The sequence below is a fragment of the Synchiropus splendidus genome, chromosome 19 (genome assembly GCF_027744825.2).
Source record: "Synchiropus splendidus isolate RoL2022-P1 chromosome 19, RoL_Sspl_1.0, whole genome shotgun sequence".
Classification (NCBI taxonomy): domain Eukaryota; kingdom Metazoa; phylum Chordata; class Actinopteri; order Syngnathiformes; family Callionymidae; genus Synchiropus; species Synchiropus splendidus.
Window position 1 is genome coordinate 14365763 of NC_071352.1, and position 10660 is coordinate 14376422.

Here is a 10660-nt window from a genome sequence, read left to right on the forward strand (position 1 = left end):
TTTATTTAGTATTTCACGTGTTTACAGCTTGGGGAACAAAGGACAGGCAATAAAATGAGAGGGTAAACAAGCCATTCTGCAGAACCCGTCATGTATTCTCACTGAGCCTTAGTCTGGTGTCGATGACATTACATCCCCTCAGAGGTTTTTAGCGGTAAAACCTAGTCAACCTGTTTCCTCTTTACCTTTTGCCTTCCACTTGACTGAATACAATTAGAAAAGTTTCCAGCAAACACATCCAAGAGTGTGCCTTGAAGATTGACACTTCAAATATTGACTATTGACGCTCATGCAGACGAAATTCACGTCAGAGACTCAATGTCAACAGCCGTGCTCGGTACCTCAACAAGAGGATGTTTGGTCAATCTTGTGTCACCAACACTGTTGAGTTCTTCCACTGAACTCAAGCGAGTAGAGAGACCGCGTCCATGATGAGATAAGATTAAAGGAACAGTGAATGGTCTCCCTGAGGCCTCCTTCATCCCACATCAGTAAACACTCTCCTCTCATTGTTCAGCTAACAGGAACATCCTCCAGGCCCTCTGGTTGGGACGGAGATGTTGAGGACATTTAAACCAGCCCTGCTTCACCACTACAAACAGTTCCTCGCAGCTGTGACTGCAAGTGATTCTGCAGCTTCCACAGAGGTCAAGGCGAGCGCTGCCACGCAGCTCTGCAGCTTCACCACCAGGGGGAGGACGGCTTGCTGTCCTCCTTCTTCCCACCAACACCTCCTTCACCTTCCTGTCCTCCTGATCTTCTCCTTCCTCCCAACAACCACCTTTTTCAGTTGGACTGCTCCATTTCTGTAGACAAAAGACTGCACTGTGTTGCACTCTTTATTTACACAACAGTATCTGGCCTTCCATCCACAGTCAGACCTCAGGATCAGCATCTGAACTCTGGATTTTCATTTTTTAAAACAAACTTAGAATCACTTGAGCTGCCTTGAAATACTTCATGGGTTCAGTTGAATTCTCACTTTCCGGTCCCAGAGTTCATCCAACCGCTGCTCGTGTTCAGGGGCTTTGATGAGCGATTTTGTTGCTCTTGTCTGAGCCCTGCAGGGAGCTGAGGTCCAGGCGCAGCGAGCGGAGGGTGCTCCTCTTGAAACTGGCCTGCTTCTTGGTGATGCGGTAGATCTTCTGCAGGACGGCTCGGCGCAGCAGGATGTAGACCCAGGGGTCCAGGATCTGGTTGCACGACGCCATCCTGACAAAGGTTAACATCAGGGTTTTGTAGTTCTCTCTGTTGTTGCCCAGGGTCCCTCTGTAGGACGAGGTGGCCAACATCAGCCCCAGGACCTGACGGACAGAAGAGTCAGAGATCAGTCCACTGCAAGTAGTTTTTAGCATTGCCATGCATATCGACTCAAAAAACGGAGACACGTGCATCAGGAAAAATCCAGATGAAACACAAGAACAGATTGAAAGATATTAAAAAAACAATGAAGGAAAGACACTGGAGCCTCTGACCTCTGACTGCATCTCAAGGCTATTATATGTATATATATACTTTATATATATATATTTTTTAATTTAATACTTCTTGCTCTTTCAGTTTAAGAACAGTTCAAAAGTGGATCGCAGTACTTTTGTTTAGAGCTCCTGTCTGAGTCTCTCCATGAGATGAGAACTGCGCTGCTCTTCATCTCAGCATCATCATCCTCACATCTGGCCAAACATCGTCACAGCGGGACGGCTCCGGGCCTCGGGCTGCCGCGCGCCCAACTTCAATAACAGCGCACATCTGAAGCACTTGGTGTTGGCCGTCCTCACTGAAGCCACCCCATGACGCCATGATCCACGCAGAGCATGAACGCTTGGGTCTCCTCTATTCGCTTCCTTGTATGATGAGCAATGGTTTGCTCATGACTCACTATAGCTGGGATTCAAGTGAGAAACGCAGCTGCGAGGCGTGAGGATGAGCAGGACAAACACAGTGTGTACATTCCAGAGATGTTCTCCAGGCATTTGGAATGTTTGTGGAACACGTGAAGAGATACATTGGAAAAACGTCGACTGAGGTTTGGACTCAGACGTGTGCAGAGGCAGACTCACCAGCAGGGGTCCCCAGCAGATGCAGCAGGCCACCATGATCCCCAGCAGCTGCACCACCATCTCCGTGTCATGTGACCTGGCCGAGCAGCGCTGGGCGGTCTTCGTGAGCCGGGCTTTGACCAGGGTGATCCCGCTGATGGTGTTGCAGACCAGCGCCATGGCCATGGAGCTGAAGGCCAGTGAGGAGAACAAGACCACAAAGATGAGGTCCATGCCCCGGGTGCCCTCCGTCACCCGGATGAAGCACCAGGTCCCCGGGTGCTGGTAGGTGTACGCTCCCAGGCTGAAGAAGGGAAGGACGGAGACGCCGAGGGCCAGCAGCCAGATGAAGGCCAGCGCCATCTTAGTCCGGGCGGTGGACACAAGGCGGGCGTGCAGCAGAGGCCTGGTCACGCCCATGCAGCGCTCGGTCGCCATGGCGCAGCCCAGGAAGAGAGGGCACAGCCCGAAAAACACCATGCAGCCGCCCATGAACATGCAAGAGGCGTCCGTCTCCCCCCAAGGACTGGGGTCTCCAGTGCCCGACGTGTATCTCCGCAGCACCAGCGCTCCCGCGATCAAGTGACCCGCCAGGTCGGTGGCCACCAGCGAGCTGGCGAAGAGCAAGAACGTGGCTTTGGAGCGTCGGCGGAAACGCTTGTAGGCCTTGGCCAGGATGATGAGGGCGGTGACGTTGAAGACCATGCCCAGAGTCATGGAGAGCACGGCGCCTGTGGCCGAGCTGGGGGGATGCGTGCCATTGGAAGACACGGCCTCCAGCAGCAGCAGCCTCTGGTCGGAGTGGTTCAGCGCGGGAGCGGGGAGACCGGCGGAGGCGTTGTGGCGCTGCATCGCCAGCATTACGGCCCGGCTCCTGAGGCTGAGGATCAAGCAGATGGGTTGAACGTTAGAGGAACCCTGCACAGCTCAACACAGAAGCAAGAGTCTGTCAGGAATGGTCAGTGAGAGACAGTCCACATGCTTCAGGGATCCATCTGATTTAAAGTGTGAGATTCTGAGAGCCGTTCACGTCTGTTCCGCCCACAGCAGAATCCGACATTCATTTTTTTCAACTCATCTGAGGGGTTGTGAGGAGGTCGTTCATGTTGTATTTTCGCATTTGCATGAGGTTTTTATGAGGAACGTGATGAAAAATAGTGGTTTTTAAAGCCGAGAAAAGGGGAGTGCAGCCCGCCCAAGTGACTCCTCAAACACAGGGATGAGGCAGGAATCAGGGAACGGTTTCATCATGCTCCAAACACACATTTGTTCTTGGACCAAAATGATTAATGAGGTGCATTCCAGACACCTTTGATGAGGTTTTTCCATGGAAGTCTCCAACAACCACAATAAACAGATAAAATCAGAATATGAAAGATTCCTTCAGAGTGCAAATCAAACTGACATTAAATCTCATGCAAATGCAAATAAATACATTTAAAGAATATTGCAAACAGAATGAAAACACATTGCAGATACAGAGAACCTCATGTAGATAAAGAGGAAAACTACAGATGTGGACATAAGACCTTAGATTTAAGGACTTACATGGACTTGAATTCATCGAAATAACGATCAATAAGTGAATATACATGGCACTGAAAATGGGAAATACATACTCAGAAGTAAAAGGAGAAACAACAACGATATTGCACAAGACTGAAGTGTGAAAGTCACAGGAGGTTCCCTGTTTTCTGAACTTGTAAAGGAAGAGTGGAAGTCTGGACACGCTCTGGCAGTTGCTGTTTGTTCCCAGCACATTCCATCAAATACGTGGATTTATAGCAGCGCAGGAGACTGTTGAGGCTTCGGTTTGACACATCGGTTGAGTTTATTCGCACCCTTTAATCATGCCAACTCACCGGAGCTAAACCCAGTAAATTAAGGGAGGTTTCTGAGCAGCACCGGAGTCCTCAGAAGTCCTCAGCAGACTCCACACACCGACCCAGGAGTGTGGCTTGAACGTGCCCTGGCAAGATTGACACTTCAAATATTGACTATTGACGCTCCGGCAGACGAAATTCACGTTCAATGTCAACAGTCGTACTCGGTTCCTCAGAAAGAGGATGTTTGGTGGAGCTCGTCTGGGATCACTCACTCACAGATTCTGCGTCTTCAAACATGGATTATTTGAAACACAGCAAATACTTGACTAAAACAGGACATCCTCGCTCTTACCTTCAACTGTAGAAATCCACAGGCTGAAGTCAGACAAGTCCCAGCGACTCATGGTATTTGATGCTGGCTGAAACACGGCAGCTATGAGACTGAACGACGGAGGGAGGGAAGCAGCTGGGCTCCCGGTCCCATCGCCCCAGCCGCTGCTGCCTCTCACGCTGACCCTGGCTGCTGCACACACCGAACTGCAGCCAGCTGACTTCACCTCTGAGTGTCTCTGTCCAATCAAAGCAGCCAGGGAGAGAGAGCGAGGAAGTCCTGTTATGAGAGCAGCACCAGCCGAAAAAAACAAACAGATTCTTCCAATGAGCAGCCAGCAGAGGAACTGGTTCCATGCTAAGTAGATGCACATAACTCCCTGAAGTCTTCTCCTAGACTTGATCGTCCCACATCAGTAAACACTCTCCTCTCATTGTTCAGCTCACAGGAACATCCTCCAGGCCCTGTGGTCGGGACGGAGATGTTGAGGACATTTAAACCAGCCCTGCTTCACCACTACAAACACTTCCTCGCTGTAAATGCAGCTGTGACTGCAAGTGATTCTGCAGCTTCCACTGAGGTCAGGGCGAGCGCTGCCACGCAGCTCTGCAGCTTCACCACCAGGGGGAGGATGGCATGAGGTCGTCCTTCTTCCCACCAACACCTCAATGTTCTCCTTCATCATGAACCTCACGGTCTTTCTCTCCTTCATCTCCAACACTGTTTCTCCTCCTAACTTTCTCCAGGCATGATTTGTCCCTCTGATGTACTCATATCCTCATGGCCTTCTCCTTCCTCCCCATACCCAGCTCAGTTTATCCTCCAGTGCTACGGTCATTTCCTTCCTTTCCTGAATATTGGATTTTTTATTCATTACTTCGAAAAGGTTTGATGTCAGTTCACAATAGCTGGCATCCCTGTAATTTTTTGAGTCACTGTGTCCCATGCATTTCCTCATTTCCAGGTATACATATGATTTAATTCCATATTTTTGCACTATTTATATCTTTATATATATCTTTATATATCTTCAGACATGACGCTCCCCTGATTTAGTCCACATTTATTTTTGCTGTAAACAGACTTGAGTCTTTGTAGAATGTCCAAATAAATAAAGAATTGACATTTTTTTAGTTTCCTTTCCCCTCCTCTGCATCCATGTTGAATAGGTCCTTTGTGCTGTGCTCGGCTGTTTGGAATGTGTTCACGTGTGCTCATGATATACACGAGCGCCTGGTGCGGGCGTCTGTCATCTAAAAGTCTATTTAAATGCCAACACCGGTCGGTAAAATGTGTTCCGAACGGGCGAGTCAGTCAGAATAATGGCCGCTGGTGACAGGTGCCGCCGCAATTATCAGCACTTCATGCATCTTTGTCCTGGAGCTGCAGTTCAAACTGACAGCTGAGCGACTCCACACCAGCAATTCTGCGTCGTGTGCCGCATACAAGCACTCTAACTCACAGAGAGAGGCTTTTACAGGCTCTTTTGGTATCGAAGGTTACAGGGAAAAACCTTTAATGCCATGAATTTGTAGAAATTCAGATCAAACTTCAAGGTTGTGAATCATGGAATGATTTCAGGAACAAAGAAGAATCCCATTATCAATGTATTGTTCTTTCACCATAATAAGGATTGTCACTCATAGAAATAGCGAGTTATACTTCAAGTTTAGAGCAGCAGTTCTCACATAATACAAGGAAATGGCGTGGTGGAAGGAGCCATAAACAGTTATTTAAACGCCATCACCGGCAGCTGACACTCTGCTTGAGTGTGCAGTCGCACTCTGTAAACAGAAACACAAGCATGATGTTGATGTTTTGAGCGCCGCGCTTCATTACTCACCAATTGGTGTGGTGGAGCTCAAAATACCTTTCACCCAGGTTTCTGGCATCTGCAGTTTGGGACGTATGAGCAGAGTTAGCACTCACTTAAGAGTCTCGCTCGGCATCGAATCAACTGCACGGATTACAGAGACGTGTTGATGCCTGGAAGTTGAGCAGAGATCAGCAGTTAGTGGTGGAGTGGCTTTTTTGGGACGTGAATGAAGAATGTTCAAAGTCAGTCGTTCGGGAGAAAAACACGGCTGGGAATGAAGGTCGGCTTTATACCGTCTGAGAACTCACCAGGTCACTTCAGTTCAGTACAGTTAAAAGTAAGACATACCACCAAGATGGAGTGGATTACAGCTTGGGTGTTTCTCACCCAAACACTGGGATGTGCGCGTCACGTGTCAGTGTAGTGTGTCCCAATACTCACGTTGTTCACCACTTGAAATGATCCCTTCAAACCGAGGACGCTCCGGAGCTGACTTGAAACCAAGTGTGGAGAGATGTCCAGGATGTTGGACAGGACAACAGGGATATTCTAGAAGCCAGGACTACTCTTCCATTTGTTGACTTTCTCCGGTGTCACACGTAGCATCCTCATACCTCGAACAGATCTATCACCGCAACATTCTCCGGTGGTTCACCAAACCAAGTGAGACGATCAGCGCCGATGCAAGAGGTTGCAAAAACGTTGGAGCTGGCATTTCCAAAACTTCGCCAACACTGGATATGCAGGAAACAAAACATAGCCAGTGACATTCAGTTTTGTTTCCCATTTAAAAGCACAACTTGTAAACAACACATCAACACCTGCGGGTTATTCAAGCCAGACAGGTGAACGACTGCGATGGCTTCAGGCACGGAAGATACTTCTGCTCTTGGTCCGAGCCCAGGAAGCTCCCGCCACCATGTGTTCCACAGCATCATTACACTCTCACTCGACTGGCTGGTCATTTCAGGACCTTGGAGTCAACAGCGACTCACATTGTCGGGTACCACTTGAAGGCAATTTTTGGCCGCAGTGTTTTGGGTAGCAGCCACCGCAAATACAACTGGCTCCCAAAAATCGCTAGACTGGCTGGATGAAGCTCAGTGTGGTGATGATGTTGGCTGTGGACGGATGTGTTTCAGCGTGGAAGAATAGCTCGAATTTCAGCTGCGAACATCTCGCACATGCTGACACAGTTGGGGTCTGCAGCATCCTACTGCTTCAGTGTAGAGTTTCTCCAGAAACAAGATCAACCCTCAAACATCTGTCTGACCTTCGTTCTCCAGGACCTTGCTACTGTCGTAAACAGCTGAAAGTGCTTGTCATTCTCAGAGTTACGTCTAGCAGTTTGGTGTCACATGGTTGCATGACTTCTCAGTGACCTTGCTCAGTGCCACCTCGGCGTCTCCACCCTGCTTATCACAGCGTTCAAGTCAGAGTCATGGACATCCGTCAGCCTTCCATCAGTTGGGCCTGTCCTTCATCACCCAGAGTAATGAGGCATAATTCCTGCGCTCGGCCAAGTGTGAAGCAGCCACTGCAGATGGAGACACGTCGGGGAGCGTGACTGTAGCCAAAGGCCAGTGTGGCTCGGATGGAGCTGTCTGGTTTCAGCCGTGCACTGCAGCACGAGCGAGTGACGTGGCCGGTGACCAACGCTGCTTATGTAACAGGGCATGTTCAGCCAGAGGTGCTTGGATGTTGCTGCCATGACTCCTGATGTCGCCTGCGCTAAAAATGGCCGACCATCTTCAAGTTTCCGAGATCCTTCCATCAACCTGTGGTCACCATCTACACGCTTTGTTCACTCACATGAAGGTAGATATTATCTGAGCTACTAAACACAAAGCACTTCACTGCTTTCCTCTCAACTGTCAACTCCCTCTTTCACACCCAGCACACGTCAGTCCTGGCCTCCATCGTGCTTCCTTCCATGTTTTCTGGAAAACTACTTAAGCGACGAATTGAACCTCACCCAGTCGCCGCCTCTTTTGAAAGCACTTCACTGTTTATTTACTGTAAACGGCCTCTCTGGCACAAACATGGGCTCAGTTGAGGTCCCACCAAGTAATGAGCGCCTCTTTTTGAATTCATTTTATCACGTCTACGTCCATATGCGGGGGAGCACTAGATTTCTGCTTGGAAGCTTCATGTTTCCTATTGAAGGTGGGGCACTACCTGGAAATCCTTGCCCTCTGCCCATGCTACTACAAGCCCCGTGCTCTGTCTTTGGTCACTCGCTTTCAACAAGTCAACCCCACCAGATCCTCCTCCTGTGTCCTGACTTGGTTAAACACGGGTGAGGAAAACCACAGGTCGAACTGAGAGGGGCAAACTAGACGAATATCAATGGTACAGACAAGATTACTGAGACGTACACTGTAAAAGGGAACTCAAAAAATATGGAGGTAATTCAAAACAAAGTGTTGTTTAGTGGATGAACTGCAAAATTTGATCGATAAATAAGGTTATATATCAGCTTTAAAAAACACAACTGGTGATACTAAGTTATGAAGAATGATGTTGTGTAATAACGTAACCCATATTAACTATTGATACTCTCATTCTTTACTGTTGATAATCAGTTTTTAGACTGTTTTTTCCAGGAAAAATACACTCAGAATTTGTTGCTAATACCCATATGAATATGTAGTTAGTAAAGGTGAATTTTTATGTTTGTGCAACTATAAAAACAATTATATGTAGTTAAGTACAATCCACACAAAAGTCATGACACTAAATTCATAATTTTAATCTTGAATTAAAAATCAGAACATGAAATAAATGATCATGTTGGACGAGGATGTTCGGGCCTTTAAATCGGGTGACCTTAAATCAGACTACTTATTTGTTTGCTTATTTATCGACTGTTTCAGAGGCAGACGACGCCCTTGACAGGCCACAGGACAGTGGCACGACGGGAAGAAAGCCGAGCGCTGGAGCAGAAGCACACGCAAACATGATCAACTGTACCTCACATGCTTCATAATGCCAGCCACACTGGGACTGAAACCAAAATCTAAATACTAAGGACGATCAACGGGAATCACAAGACGCGAGAAAGAAAGTAATCCTTGATGATAACTGCATAAAAAGCAAACATTTGTGGGGGAGTGAAACATGTGGTAAGCAGTTAGGTAAACCAGGAATGTGTTTGTCTTAGTGTCTGACACTTGGAGGGTTATTTGGCGAGCACCTTTAGAGGCATAAAACCACCAGATCCAGCGCCTCCCTCCCCGCGCCCCTCAGTCACACAGCGACTCACATGAGGGCATGTTTGCGGCACAGGACTCATTTAAGTGTCCGGGAGAGTTTGACCGGGTTGTTCTGGCGCACGCGCTCCGTCCAAGCCGCTCATAAAGGCCTCATTCACGGGTGCCAGTGTGAAAGTAAAAAGAAAGTACCCCCTGCATGTGGGCTCGATTGAGACCAGATGCTGCAGACACTTTCTTCTCCAGACCCACTTCTGTGAGATGCTGCTTCAATCTGAAATATTTTACAGCTGAATCTGGTTCGATTATGAGCTCATGGCGAACCACATGCATCGCAGTTGGTCACCTTGGCACCCAAGATGAGCCTTCTACCTCCAACAATCTTGGTCCAACATCTTCACCTCAAGTCCCTCATATATACTCACTGTCCTTTCCAGCCTCTCCCACAGACAACGTGAGGATCCAGCAACCTCATACAGACCCCAGTCCACGGCTGCCACCAGCTGGACAAGAACCTGAGGTTTGAAGCGACACTTTGGAGGGAGCATAGTGTCGCTCCCAAGTTGCACTTTTCATGGACGATAACTCAAAAATGTGACGGCAGAGTGACAAGGTCGTCTGAAGAACACAAGCTGCTCGTAATGTCAGCTCAAATCGGCTTCAAATCTGACACCCTGTCGGCACCAAATAAAACAATGACACGGCTTAAGATTCTATCTCACGGTTTCCTTCGCTGGCTTGGAAACTGTTTGCCTTCAGGACTGTTCACCGACCAGCAGCAGCTTCCCCTTCAAACAAAAGCCAAATGGATCTGTATCCTTATCTGCTCTGGCAAGAATAACACAGAGAGCTTGCCACGATTGTAAAACTCTCTCCGCCTCTGTGTTTGTCAGCACCGATAAGACAAATTAGGGGCAGTCATTTCTCCCACCGTGCTCGACTGGCCTCAAGAAAACAGGGCGGCGTGGGTCCTGCTCCCTCATTCTGGACGTTGGGATCCAGGGGCGGCTCGGAGCCTGGTTCTGGATGATGATAAAAGGCCTGTTGCTCACCATGCAGCGTCTTGTGAGTCCGCTTGTAAAGTCACCAAGGTCTATAAACAAAGTGCAGGGGAATCTTTGGGCCCTACACTGTGACTCAGTCCAGTCCCTGTGATGAACTGAGATTCTTCCGAATTTAGGCAGAATTCACTGTCATTTCTCCTACCACGGAACCGGGAACCATTTAGACAAAGTGGAGCTCTGGAAATTGTCCAACTGCAACATTTGGAAATTCTGGCAGCGATTCATGTCCTGAAGTACGGAGCCCTGGAAGTGACATGCTTGAGTTTATTTATTTATTTTTTTATCCCGAGATAACAATTATCACAAGATCATTTTTATCTTGTGATAATTCATATCGCGAGTTCATTTTTACCTCAAGATACAATCGTAAAT

The 10660-nt window shown here is 48.2% G+C and overlaps 1 protein-coding gene across 2 annotated transcripts; it reads right to left on the bottom strand.

Moving 5' to 3' along the window:
- Positions 1-20: 20 nt before the first annotated feature.
- Positions 21-4429, bottom strand: LOC128751239 (prostaglandin E2 receptor EP1 subtype-like). Of its 2 annotated transcripts, XM_053852135.1 has the most exons (4): positions 4218-4429; positions 3902-4008; positions 2061-2919; positions 21-1304 (listed from the first exon to the last, which is right to left on the bottom strand). In XM_053852135.1, the coding sequence occupies exons 3-4, from the start codon at positions 2898-2900 to the stop codon at positions 1020-1022; spliced, it is 1125 nt and encodes a 374-aa protein (XP_053708110.1). In that variant the 5' UTR covers positions 2901-2919; positions 3902-4008; positions 4218-4429; the 3' UTR covers positions 21-1019. The 2 variants fall into 2 exon arrangements, with proteins under 2 accessions (XP_053708110.1, XP_053708109.1); XM_053852134.1 differs by lacking the exon at positions 3902-4008.
- Positions 4430-10660: the final 6231 nt, after the last annotated feature.